Raw genomic sequence first — 14476 nt, forward strand, 5'->3', positions numbered from 1 at the left:
CAGATCTTGCGACAAGATCCATCAACTAAAATGATCTTGGTGAGATTTTCACTCGTTTAAAAAAAAGATTTGATCTTGCGTTGGGAAGACACAACGCACAATCAAATTACTTGTCACAATGCAGGTTTGGTTGAACTGTATTCCAGGACATGTGATTTCTTCAGCACATATCCAGTAGTGAGTGTGCAGTAGGTCAGGCTGACAGAGCGACAGTGTGGATGGGACACACATGCAGCCGGACACATATCTGGTCAACCTTACAACACAGACTTACACAGATACAGACAGGGAGGGCTTCCGGATGCTGTGTTGGTGTGTTTGTGTGTGAGTTGTTGTGTATCTCTCTCTTGAGTTTTTTATGCATTGTTTTGACGTACCCTGTCCAATCGTTTGGCCTCTATGTGCCTAAGTAGCTGTTGCCTCCAATCGGCAGGCATCCTGGAGGTGATGTCTTCAGGTTTCTGTGGTACGACAGGTCTTACTTTGATGGTGTCATCAGTTGGTTTCTCAGGGCAGGTTGCCAGAGCATAGTCAGGGGGCATTTTCTCCAGCAGGGCAGCCATGGTGGGACGAGCTGACACTGGACGTGCCTGAAGATGATACGAATTTAAGCTGGGTTTGATGGTGATACAGTTATTTTATTTAAAGCTGCACTAATCAATATTTTTACATTAACAATGGCAAAAATGACTATGTGTATGTGAAAGGGGTAGCTAGTAGTGACCAACCCCCAGAGAATCAGCTCTACGGAGCTTTTCAGTGTCTTTCCTGTGCCCTGCTCCTTTATGCTGAAAGGAGCCAGATGAGATGCTTTTGCATCTGATCAGTATGCTCCTGGACATCTCTCTGTGACTATTTTTGGAAAGTCCGACTTAGGGCAAACCCAGAACTGAAGGGAATATTTATGGACTTGGGAATGCCTTGGGATATGGCAGAAGCAAACACCTGCTTTAGTCTGTATAGTCTGCTGCTACAATGACCTGGACCCATGTAATTGTTGGAAAATGGATGAATAAAAATGCTTCCATTCAGATATATACATAAACCCTAAACGAGTCCTCGTACCTTTATGACAAAGAAGGTGCTGTGTCAGTGCCTTCAAAGCGTTTCAAGTATTTTTTATATTTCAACTAAATCTGTTAGGGAAAGATGACGAAGGATGATGGTTTAAAGAAACCAGCGTTTACTGTAGATAGGAGAGAGGATGCAAAACCAAAGTCTCCAGTGTCAAAGTCATATGCTTTGTACCCCAAACCAGTCACCTTGGCCTTCCCTGTGAACATAAACACTTTTAGACATTTTGGACCTTTGAACAAATGACCAATGCTGCCACCTTCCTCAAGTGCAAGGTGTCTAATCAAGAACACATTTTTGCTATTTTTCTGCTATTTTAACTAAATTTTTTCTATTTCTCTCTCTCTCTCTCTTTATGTTATGTCTTTTTTGGTGTCTGGTTTGGACTTTTGCAGCAGTTTTATTGTATGAATACATTTGCAAAGTGTGTGCAAAATGTAGATTAGTACTGTTTCACACAATGGTCATGAAAAATGTGCTTTAAAAGGACCGGGGAAATCTTTTAACAAATATGTAATCTTCTATATCTACTGTGTGTGTCCACTGATCGACTTTTCCAAGACATTCTCAGTGTTGGTATGTGAGGATGTACATCAGTGGTCGGCAATAGGCCCGCCAGCAATAATATCTGGCCTCGGCCAGATTGCTTTGATAGCAGAAAAATAAATAAATTGATATCGTCTGTTGCTGAAATAGATCTCAGTCATGATAGCAACAGTTACTGACGTAATCACTTCCTCTTAAGTGATTGTGCCTCCAAAATCAAAGCGCGAGAACATTTTTTGCAGCAATGCTTCATGTTGAGTGTATTGAGAGTTTTTACTTTGAAAAGTTCTGAAAGACATTCGAAAGAGTCTCTGGCTTACTTGACACTCCTCTGTAAAAGCCGTCAGTAAACGTGTGATTGGATTTCCCTGAATTTTCTCAAGGAAATGAAAATTAGTGTCCATAGGTTTATGAAAGCGGATCAAATGCCGGGACGCACACGCACTGCAGCATATGCTTTATTGCGAGCATGTGAAAAAGTGTCCTTATGGGCTAATCAATTTGTTTAACAAAGGAGAAAAAAAGTCTGCCATGTTTTGGGATCGATCATACAACTCCTCCAACAGGACTCCCGCACTCTGCCCAGTGAGCTAAACATACACATGAGTATCTAAGGGTTTGAAATAATTTGGCCCGATGTCAGAATTATTTGCCGACCCCTGCTGTACATCTTTCATTTAATTAATACTTAAATTTCAAATTTAAGTTTATATTTTGTTTTTAGAGATAACATGATTAGTAGATTAATAGATTAGTCAACTGACAGAAAATTAACCAGCAACTATTTTGATAATTGATACACTGTAATTTGCCACAATGCCAAACATTGGCCTGTTTTGACTGTTCGAATGTGTTGTTTTTTTTGTTTTATGCAATTGTGAATTTAAAATCTTTGGGTTTGTGACATTTTCTGACATTTATAGACAAGACAAGTAATAGATTAGATTGAGAAACTAATTGGCAGTACTTTGAATTGTAACATGACTCACACTTTAATAGTGGATTTCATGGGACTGCAAGTTAAAACAAGTTTACATTAGCAGCTTAGAGAGACAGATAGCCTACCTGAGATGCTCCGTAGGTCTCAGTACTGTAGCTCCTGGCAGACAGCGGGCGGCGCTGAGTCAGGCTCTTGGTCGGATAACCAATCATGGGCTTCTTCTGTTCCTGGTAGGTGGGATAGTCGTCATCGTAGCGACCATTTCTCTTGTTGTGCAGCATCTGGCTCTGGCTGTCGGCCATATTGGTGAGAGCAGAGTGCTCCATGGGGCTGGAGTAGACAAGAGCCCGACCATAAAGAGGGGGGTCCGCCTGAGGAGAGGAGAATTTCATCAGACCATAGAATTTAATAAAAGCACCCTTAAAGCAACATCACATGTTAATCCTATGAATACAGGGAATACAGTGACAAAAAAAGGGGTGAATATTACCATTGGTTTGTATGAAGATTAATATTGCATGAGTGAAATAAAGTTTTTGGTCAAAGTAGGCTGACAGAGTCAAATGATCTATTAATCCAGGAAAGTCAGTCACATTCACTGTTACTGAAGCAGTGTCTGCCAACAAACAAGCAAATGTTTTTGTTTAATGTAAATAACTTAACTAAGAAGAAGAAGAAGAAGAATTGAAGCCCATTACAATTAACTAGTGTCAGGTAATATTGTCCGTATTTTACGCCATCTAAATACAAAAGTGGAGACACGGTATTGGAAATCTTGTGATTAGATTCAAGGCGCCTAAAACTTTAACAGACCTGTACATTAAAACAAAGATTTATTATTGGAGGATGTGATGGATAGATATTTACAGACAGCTTTATTAACAAATGTTTCTATCATTATTCATTTGATAAATTCATTTTTAACAGTAAGACTAAAACACACAACTTATGAGCATAATTTTGCAGACAACAGATCTCCTACCTGCTGTCTGTACTGAGCTTCCTGCAGCGCCTCCTGCTGGGCTTCATGGACTCTGCGGAACAAAGCAAGCTCTGTAGAGCTCACCAATGAATCTGCTCTCCGCAAAAACCCTGGCCTGGAGCGCTGTGTTGGGATTGGATGCTGCTGCTGGCTGGGCGGTCCATCCTGGTTGATTGGCGATTGGGGGAAAGAAAACATCTCCAGTGGTGGATATGCACGATATCTAGGGCTCACCAACTCCTTGGGTAATGTCTTCCCTGGTTGATTGATGTACTCCAAGGCCTTCGATGAGTGGTTGACATAATCTGGTGTGTTGGGGAAGGGGGGAGGGACCCGACGGTCCATGGTCACCTGAGTGGTTAGAATTGTTACCAGTAAGTCCATGAAAAGTTTTCAGGCATTGTTGTTGTCATACTAAACTGTATGTCTAGATTTTTTTGTTTCGTTACCATGTTGAGAAACAAAATTATGAATTTAAAGAGTGTCTTAACATCCCCAATATATTAAAAAAGCACTTAATAAACACCTGTTTTCATGTATAAGAAAAATAAGTTATGTTTACATTAAGTGTGTATACTTGAGGCCTATAAAACGTGTTGAATGCATTGAATCATTCCTCATATAACATTTGCAAAGCCAATATTTGAAATATTTGACATTCTGCACTGTTTACGTCCATGTTTACTAGCTTCAGGTATTCTTCTTCCTTGCCTTTGTTGGCGCCATAGACTATATATATAAGAAGTGGACGTAGTCATCGTGACATCACCCATTGCTTTGTGGACTGCCGTTTTGAAGCCTCGAGTTTGGCCGATAGGGCGCCGTCATGTTGATTTTTTGCAACCAGCGGCACCAGACGTGACCATATTTGGATGAGACGGTGGAGCTAACAGCCATGTGTGGAGCTAGCTAGCTTGCTTAGCTAGGTGCATCAGTAATTCACGTCATTTTAACAGGGCTCACAATTGTGTCTAGCGAACAACAGTCTTAAAACTCAATGTACTCACCAGAGAAAGTGAACAGCCAACTCCTAATGAGTTTTTTTTCAATGGCGCTGGTTAAATTTGCTGTGGGTAAGAGTCACTCTAACCTGATTGACAGGTCGCCGTGGTAACGACTTGACATTCATAGATAATCCCACCCTGAAGCAAACTCTGCTTTATGTTCTATTTTCCTCTAAATGGGGCCATAATTTACTAAATATGATGTTGTATTGAAGAAGACATGAAAGTAGTGACTGATTTCTTGTGTGCCTTTTTATATACAGTCTATGGTGTGTGCACAATACAGCGCTGCTTCATAGCGCAACTGGTGGTCAAAGACACCAATCAAAGACACCAAAGAGTCAATATTACATAGCTGCAGTACCGGAGGCTGCAGTTTCAGGACCCCCGCAATCCTGGGACCGCAGTTCTAGGACTGTAGTTCTTTTGCGACAGCACCATCTAGTTGAGTGGTGGTGGTAATGCACAGCAACACAAAGGAGGTTAACGAAGGAAGCCGATGTGCGCAGCTGTAGGGTTAACCGGTCGACATGCATATAATCAATAACTTGACACGCCCTGTGATGGTTAGGGTAAGGGTAACTGGCTTCGGGGGGCTGTCAAGAGTAACATAGCTAGCTAGCTGGCAGTATCAAAGTAAACAAGGGTCCTACAAATGTAGTTCCGGCCCAAGGATTGCGGTCCTGAAACTGCAGCCTCCGGTACTGCAGCTACATACTACTCCACAGGATACCTATAAAGTAGCTATAATCTGTTATTCTAATAATAACAATGTGAAAACAGTGTGACAATGCGCGAGAGGCGCTCATGGTGATGAACCTACTGAGAATTATAACCTGAATCTGCTGCTCCCCTCTGCTTTAAGGTACAAAAATCAAGGATATCTTTATTATCCCAGTGGGGCAAGTTGATGTACAGTCAGCAGTCAACACACAGCCATCCAGCAGGCAATTTATACATATGCAGTAAATAAATATGAATAAAATGATAAAATAACCGACAATAAAATAGAATCACATTGAATTATTTAAAATACCAATGGCAGCTGGGACAAATTAAGTTTTAAATCTCTTTGTCCTGCATGCAGGCGTACTGTGTCGATGGCCAGCAAAAGAACTCCTGAGAACTCCTGAGACTGAGGGTGGCTAGGATCAGCCAGGACTGACTGGGCCTTCTCCCCTAACCTTATCTAAATGCAGAAGGTCGTTCAAAGCTGTGCCTGTGATTTTCTCACACACTCTGACGATGTCTTGCAGTTCATTTTTGTTTTTAAGGTTAAGTAACTCATATCAGCTGACAAATGAGAATGCTTTATTGAGCTTTACAGCAAGTTTCAGCTCATTGTTAAGCTGTTCGTCCCACAACTTTACTGTTTTTGTTCACTGTCACAGTGCTCTTATCTCTGGAAAAGCTCTAAAAATCCACTGTACACTTCCGGCTCAGCACCAAATGACAGACAGACACAGTTAGCAACTAGCTGGTAAACATAATGGAGCAATTCTTACCAAAAAAGCCAGATATTTTCTTTATCAGTTGGTAGAGACCATAAACAGAGCTATAAGAGGTGTCAGGTGTCCAGAAACAATAAAACAATGTTGTTCTATAAACGCTGGATGTGTGATAAATAAATGTTTGCCAGCAAGTTTGGCATACCAACTTAAAAAGTAATTTTGTGTTATTGAGTTCACAACTCCGCGGCTCTCAAGTGACCAAATAAATATGTTATTGCAGGCTAAAGAATTACATGAGCTGCCAACCTGGGGGTTGTAGTTGTGGTCAAAATGGTAGGCCTTGTGTGGGATGGCAGGTTTTTGGTTCTGTCCCGACTGGTTCTGGTTGCTGGCTCCGTGTCCCGGGTAGCCCAACTCATCGTCTAACATGGGGGCAGACTGTGACCGTGCCATGCTGGTCTGCTCCATAGAACCAGGCAAATCTTGACGGTCCAGACTAGTCTGCTGCTCAATGGATGAACTGTAGCTGTCCACGGGAATACTGTCAAGTGAACAGCAAGAGGAATTAGCTACAGCTTTGCATTCACTTCTGTACACATTCTTACATAACATGTTGATAGTCCAATTGTGGAGAAAAAATAACAAAACTAAACGCACCTGTAGACCTTGTATGAGCCGATGTCAATCTCATCGATGCTCTGTGACTTCTTAAACTTGGATCTCGTCTCCCTCATCATGGGGGACAAGCGGTCTGAGCTTTTACTCATTACCACGGTTACCTTGTTGCCCCCAATGACATTCAGTTGATCCTTCCTGTTCTGTTCCCCCTGATTGTTGTGGTATGTCCAGCTGCCGGGCAAAGGTCCTGTGCCTTGTTCCAGTCTAGGAGCAAAAAACAAGGGATGGTCAGGAAGTGCTATACTAATATGAGCCCAAAAATCTGCTGGACTAGAGCAGTGTCAGAGTTAATATTATAAGCAGAAAACAAAGCCAGGTAAATAGTGTCATTGTTATTATTATTAGACTGAGTTGTAATTTAATTTCTACTCCATTATTGATTATTTATCCTTTTTGAACAGCTGACAAATGTGGATGGCTATTTAGAGGTCTGAAACCAGGTTAGTGTTAATAATTATCAGAAATGAAGAAGGGGTCCAGCAGTTTCATAATAAGATCTAATGTGATTGTAGGTTATCTATAGCCATCATCAGTTGGTTTATAATACAGCATAATACTCCTCACAGATTGACATTTGCAAGTGGGGTTGCAGCTAACAACTATCATATATATACACACTAAATCAATTATCTAGAATTATCTAGATCATAAAAATGGTGAAAATGCAGCATATAACATTGCAGAAATGTAAATTATATAGAGGAGGAAATCAGAAGCTAATGAAAAGCTGGATCCAGCAAATGTTTGTGGTGATCGCATCTTAGATTAACCAGCTGATTGCATCAGCAGAGAGTAAAATTAGTCACAACTGGAAAGGTCACAACACAGCACAAAATTATCACAAAGCACTGGTTCTCAATTATATTAACCCAGGAATATGATGGATAAGCTGATCAAAATACTGCACCTCCAACCAGAGAAAAGGATACAAATGCTGCTGTGATGGTTGGCTGAAATGAAATCCTTCAAACCCCTGGGGTCTTGTAGCCTTCTACATAAACACATAACATTTCAGATCTAACTGCGGGACTGTTCGAGCTGCACTCAGCTACCTTGAATCCATGTCCTTGCGATCAGGGTTGGGGCTGGAAGTGGGCGTCAGGTCCAGTTTGGAAGGAAAAGCGGTTCGGTCCTCCAGCGGGCTGGGGGTTCTAGTCCAGTTCTGCCAAGGATTTTGGGAAGGATGGCCAGAGGATTGTGGGTCATTGTCTGGAGTTGAGCGTTGGTTGCCGTGGAAGGGGAGCGTCTGAGTGTCCAGCTCCAGAGGAACTCCTACGATACGTTCTTGCCTGAGGAGAGGGCGGCGCCCGTGTGTTGACTGGCTGCGGGGTTTGGAGCCCAGTGGTGGGTTTCCCTGACTCGTAGTAGAGGATTGATTGTCCAGAGGAGACTCCTCAGCATCAAAACCTGTGTTGTCATAGTGAGGGGCCTCAGACCAATCAAAAGGTTCACTCAGTGGACGCCGATCCCCACGCTGCTGCAGGGTTCCTGATGGAGGGGTTTCTCTCTGAGATAGCAGGGGCTTTGAGTCAATGGGCTTGGGAAACGACTGAGCCAGTCTACAAAGATACAAAATATCAAACACTAATTATGCTGTGGGAAATAATAAATTGACCTGAGCTATACTGAGGCTAATTTTGTGCTGTAAATTTAATCAGAGCCAATGTGCACTGGGAACAGCATAACTTTCTCTCCCTCTGATGTCTCAGATCAATTTGGCCAACAACCATGTTTGTTGTAATTAATGTTTCCAAGAGCAGACTTGAACAGAAACTACTAATGCCTTCAACCTCCCTCACTGCCACAGTTTGCAAATATCACAAGTTTCACAAGTTCACAGACAAAGGGACAAGTAAACAGAGCGTGATCTCTACATCACCCCAGGACATGTGAAATGACAACTTTAATGTCAAAAAATACCAAAGCAGGCTTTCAACCTGCAGGGGCTCCTTAGAATGAGGAGAGGGACGGGAAGAGTCAGGAAAAAGAAATAAGTTTTTAACTTTTTACAGATGTACTATTCCATTGATAGAGCAATGGAAAAGGTTACTGTTATTTAAAAGATGCACAACTTGTCTGTTCAGACCCCGTGGTGTATTAAAATGTCAAAAACCTGCCAGTATCCCACCAAGCATTTCTACTTTGAATAAATATTGATACAACAGCCTTCCACCGACACCGAAAGTTAGAGCTTGATAGCAGATTTACTGTTGTATGTGTAAGTAACAAGAAAATGCTGAAGATATGTTTGAGGTAGTTTTGCCAAGTCCAGACAAGATAATTGTTCAATTGTAAAATGTCCCACTTAGTGCATATTGATTGTTTTCACAATGAAAAACAAACAAACAAAAAATTCTTACCAAGGGATTCTTACCAAAATGTATTTAATGTGTTGATGTTAAAAAATTTGTGTCTCAAATATCATTACCGCCATCAGGCTCCAATCTTCAGTATTGTTGAGGCTATACTGAAAATATGTAGAAAATATATATGGCAGGCAGTTTAAATTGAGACATTTGTTGTTCTTTATACCTGTAACATTTCTGACAAGGACTGAAAACTGTTTTTTTATATTAGTTTTCAATGCTGTTTTTCCTTCCAAATCTGTCAAACTTCATTGTAAGTGCACCGCAATTTCAGTAGAAGGACCAAGCCTCTTAATTTGCTTCTTTTTATTAGTTGCCTAGATTGGACAGGTTTGGAGCAGAGGAGAAGAGAGCTGAGAGAGGGAAAGAGAGAGAATCCTGAACAGAAGTCTGAAGCATCCTAATGAGTCTCTTTGACCTTGACTGAGCGAGCAGAGAGATGGGAAAGACACAGAAAGATGGAGGGAGGAGAGGACGGATGGAGCGATTGGATGGATGGATGAGATGAATGATATATGGAGGAGATTGAAGGCGGGTTGGAATTGAAAGAGGAGAAGAGATGATGGATAGTGAGAGGGAAGGATGGTGATGAAATTGAACATTAAGCAGGTGTATGTGTGTGTGTGTTTATGTATACCTGTTGGTCCAGTGTGTCTGAGGGGCCTGGTCCTTGCTGGGAGCCGGCAGGGCTTGAGTGTGTTGGTGTGTGTGAGTGTGTGTGTGCGAGTGTGCGTTGGCGGGTGGGTTGGAGGAACCGGAGGAGCCCTGCGAGGGGGAGTAGTCGGAGTAGGTGGCTGAGGAGCCGCTGTGGTTCAGACAGTGAAGCTTATCCACCTCCTCATCTGTAGACTCTGGACAGAGACAGACACAGATAGACAGTAGAAACACAGACAGCTCTGTTCAGAGAAAATGTCACATCCTCTTCTCTCTGATAAAGCTCTTTTATGAGTGCTAAAGTGTCTTTGTCATGTCTGAAAATAAACCAGTCCATATTTTATCCCCCGTAGATTTCTTTCAGATCTTCTTCATCGCAATCCCAAGAGACATTGCTTGTGCTTGTAATGATTTAAGAACTTGTTCTGGTGACTTAACACGTGCTTTGGTGGCAGTAGTCTCCGTGAACAGCTGATTCTGACATCTGTCTCTTAACCCACATTCCTATAGTGCTCTCATTATATGTTTGGACAATATTGAGTCCACTGCACTGACGCAAGACATGGCCTGGTTATAAAGGATGGGCTTAACAGTTTTGAAAAACCTTTATTTAACCATACTAGACCCATTGAAATCAAGAAACTATTTTGGAAGGGGGCCCTGGAAAGAAAGCAGCGTCAAAACAAACTCAACCATTACAGAAATGTAAAAATTAAGGGACATTTTAAATTCATTGTTTAGATACAAATATTATCAAACCAGCAGGCTCATGAGTCAAACCTATTAAAATTTTGACAAAATAAACCAAAAGAAGCTTTTTACTAATTTCTGCACAAGATCCTTCCTTGAGAATGTACACTCACCAAGACAGACAAGCAGTTTGAGATTTAATAATTTCACACTGAGTTCCCTGACAAAGGAGTAGATTACACGATGAAGCTCTGAATTAGACAGTTCATCACAGAGAGGAGATAATAAACTGTTTCGTTCAGTAGACAGGATTAGGGCCCTAAATTATTTAGAAAAAAAAAGGATTCTTGATAAGGCAGTAAAATTGGCTTTGGGCTCATTAGTAAAAAGTCTTGGCTCTGGTGAAACTGAGGCCTTTGGGGCAAAATAGCGCTAAAAGTTGAACACATTAGATTGGAATCTAGATTCGCTGGAGAGGTTTATGGTATTCCCTGCTTCCCTCTGTTATGTGCTGAAATTAATCCGCTTACTACCATGACTAATTAGAGGACACTATTACAACATGCCGCAAAGCGCTTTACAATAGACCACATTAAATTACTGAGTGAACTGTACGTGTGCACTCATGTGTCTACATGTACAGTAAGTGTTTGTTTTTGTTTGTCTCTACGTCGTTGTACATGTACTGTATTGTACAGTACCTTTCTTGTCCTTCCCCAGCAGCACAACCTTTGGCTTGTACATAGGTGGCTCCACCAGGGTGGGCCTCATGTCAGATATACGGATGTCGTTGGGAGAGCCGCCCATCGAGTCCTGCGGAAAGACAAAACACACAGGTTTACATCAGGTAGCTATAGTACAGTAAGACAGCTTAGTTAGGATCTTGCGAACCTTGCAAACCTTGCGAGATAATAGGTTACTGACCACCAAGTTATGGATAGTGAGCAGTAGCTATGTTGAATAAATAAATAATTTGGCAAGTATTTAGCAGTTGCTGGTACATTTAACCATTTTCTAATTCTAGTAGCACAAACGTTTATGCATGGGTGGATTCCGGTTTTGTTTGCCTCGTGCACGAGCATGAGAGTACACATGCATGTGCATGTTCATGTGCAAACAGGGATTGCATTATATATTCCTGCGAAACATGAATATGACTGCACAAGGTAAATTAAATTGGGCCTTACAACAAGATACAACATTAAATTCATGGGGCCACCATTCAATTTGAATATACTGTATATGTGTGTGTGGCAACCTCAGAGCTCTCTGTCAGGTCCTCTTTGTCCTTCCTCTTGGGAATGTCGATGCCAGAGTTATGCATTGATCCCTGATCCATTAGCTGAGTCTGAGAGAAGTCCTGCATCTCTCTGTCTGTGACCTGGCAAACACACACATGCATTATGATCACCGATCTCTACCCTATAGAGACTGTCGCATTTGGTGACAACTCCCTACGGCTAATACTTATGAATGTGCATGCACTTCACGTATTTGATGTCCACCACTTGATCTTTGATCATCAATCAGTGTTCCCAGGACCTCTTAAATTACAAATTGAGCACTTTGTTTGCACGGTGAGTTTGAATACATTTGGGGCGTGAGAGTGTGCATGTGTGTGGCTGGGAATGTGTGTTTCTTACCTCTTTGGGAGGCAGGGGCCACGGTGGTTCGTATTGTTCTTTGCTGAGGTGTGTGTGTTCCATGTTGGTTCCTGCCGAGGTGGCAGTGCCTGTGCTCAGCTGGTGCTGGTGCTGGTGCTGGTGTTGGTGTTGGTGTTGGTGTTGGTGCCCGTGTCCCGCATGTACGCTTTTACCCACAAGGCTTTGAACTGACTTGACCATGTTCTTAAGGTCCTCAGGGTAGGGTGTTGGGTAGCGCTTTAGGTTTATCTCCACCTACATACAAAAAATGGAAATGGTTGAGTGTAAACATGTAAATAAAGGGCATGCACTGAGCAAGCATTCAGTAAGCATGAGACATCATAAACTGAAATGTTTCTTTCAGTCATTTCTTGTTGATTTTTTAGTTGTTCTTGTCTCTTCCTAGTTTCTTATCAATAACTGTTAAATTCAATATTATGATTAGCCTTGTTGTCCTGGCTGTTCAATATTAATTCAGACAATAAACCACAGAAATCAGAACCATTTTAGCAATTTAGGGAGAACTGCAGGCTTTAAAAAAAAAGTTTCGAAAAAATTCAAGGTTATGCAACAAAAAATATGAAAAGCTCCCAGATCATTTAACAAGTCTATAGGGTTAAGACCAGATATTAAGTGGATTATGAATATTAAATACTAAAATACGTACTACAGGATGCATGAGCCTTAGCAGTTGAAATCTGAGCTGAATCATATTCAGAACACTTCTGTATTTCTATCATGGAGAAAGGTGCAGAATATGAACTGATTCAATATATATGTAGTTCAATAAAGCAATGCTCCTTTGGACTCGCCCTTGGACTACACAGTCTTGTACCTTTGACTTTTTCTCAGTGAGACAGATTTTCTTTCACTATATTTGCTCACATTTGTACATTTGTTTGTACTGATGATTCAAAATGGAGAATTTCATGCTAATTCAAGAGTAGGAGGTGCTCCAGTGGCTAGTAAGTTAACACTGTCTTTGCAAAACTTGAATAGAAATCCTGGCTGCCTCATATGACCTCCACTCGCTCAGCTACTCTAACAAGAGAAAGACAGACACAACAGAGAGAAAGAGCTAACCTTGACCTTCCCAGAGTTGTCTTCCTCTTCTTTCTTGTCCTCAAAGTCAAAGGCCACAGTCATCCTCTGCTGTCTCTGCTCCTCCCACAGAGTAGGATTAAAACTGTCACTGTCCGACTGGTAATCTGTGCAAAAGCATTTACACACATATATAATGTAACAATTGGTAATATTATAATATTACTAACTGTAAAACAACAAAAACAAAACATTCAATGAACTTAAAACATGTCTACAGTGACATTATGAGACACACACACACACACACACACACACAGTTTGTACCCTCATCATGTCGCGGTTGCTGAGGAAACATGTAGTTGGTCAAAACCTTCTGTTTGGTTTCAGGGTGGGCTTCTGTCTGCAGTGGGATCAGAGCCTTGGACTGCAAACACAGACACACACACACATTTATATTAGTATTCTTGTGGGGACATTCACTGATCACATATATTCACTAATTCCTAATGTAAACCGAATCCTACCTCTAATTTTGAAAAACAAAAAGCTTTGCTGCTCACTGATTAGCTTTTAGAATATCTGATTGGGTAAAGAAAACTTAGTTCATTTAGACAATCCTGCTTCCAAAGTGTTCATGTAAAGCACTTTGCAAATTAAACCAACAACAAAACTGAATTTCATTTGTGACGTTCAGACGTGTTAACCACTCTACATTTGTAATACAAATTTAATTTAGCTATCTGAACAGTGAGTTATTGTCACATGTCATCTCATTTACATGTTAATCTCATGAAAAACACTGATTAATATCTATTAAAAAGTATAATGTGGAGGAATTATAAATGTTGTCACAAAGAAAGTTAAAATGTAATAATGCAATAAAATGTTCTGCTTTGGTGCATAAATGAAACAAAGCCACTCATAAATCCTTCTGTAAATGTATGAAAATGTAACGTAATTTTTGTTGGCATTTGAATTTTCAAGCCAAGTGTAATGCATGAAAAGTGCAAATAACATTATATAATTCCGGTTTAAATGTTGTTATATGAATACATAAGTGCCAATTTGAAATGTAAATGGAAGACTGACATGCCATTTTACAAATTGCATTTGAATTTTAAATTTGCTTTCTTCTTTAGCAGTAAGCAAGGTGTCAGTGTTATTATGACTTAGATTTATATTTGTTTGATTAAATTTGAAATATCATGAAGAATATTTGTATTGTGAAAAATAACAAGAAACTACTACATGATCATGGACAGAGCAATAACTCCAAATACTTAATTTACACCATTGTATCATACAGCAGTTTAAGCCAGTAGAGAGCCAGAGTAAGAGCCAGAGTAAGACTCCCTGCATTCTCATTACAAAATGTTGATTTCGTTATGGCACCTAAGCATTGTT

The 14476-nt window shown here is 40.7% G+C and overlaps 1 protein-coding gene across 6 annotated transcripts in view; it reads right to left on the minus strand.

Annotated features, from left to right (window-relative positions):
- lrrc7 (leucine rich repeat containing 7) overlaps positions 1–14476 on the minus strand; it is a 132220-nt gene that overhangs the window by 16313 nt on the left and 101431 nt on the right. For all 6 annotated transcript variants that reach the window (XM_038715232.1, XM_038715231.1, XM_038715233.1 and 3 more), the window contains 12 exons: positions 13397–13496; positions 13112–13236; positions 12029–12283; positions 11644–11766; positions 11087–11198; positions 9679–9892; positions 7728–8234; positions 6655–6879; positions 6304–6538; positions 3543–3893; positions 2686–2931; positions 378–590 (listed from right to left, as the gene is read on the minus strand). In XM_038715232.1, the coding sequence (XP_038571160.1) occupies positions 378–590; positions 2686–2931; positions 3543–3893; positions 6304–6538; positions 6655–6879; positions 7728–8234; positions 9679–9892; positions 11087–11198; positions 11644–11766; positions 12029–12283; positions 13112–13236; positions 13397–13496 (2706 nt within the window). The remainder of the gene's footprint in view (positions 1–377; positions 591–2685; positions 2932–3542; positions 3894–6303; positions 6539–6654; positions 6880–7727; positions 8235–9678; positions 9893–11086; positions 11199–11643; positions 11767–12028; positions 12284–13111; positions 13237–13396; positions 13497–14476) is intronic.

Source organism: Micropterus salmoides, unplaced genomic scaffold (assembly GCF_014851395.1).
Source record: "Micropterus salmoides isolate LMB-PRFRI ecotype aquatic unplaced genomic scaffold, ASM1485139v1 Ms_hic_scaffold_13, whole genome shotgun sequence".
Classification (NCBI taxonomy): Eukaryota; Metazoa; Chordata; class Actinopteri; order Centrarchiformes; family Centrarchidae; genus Micropterus; species Micropterus salmoides.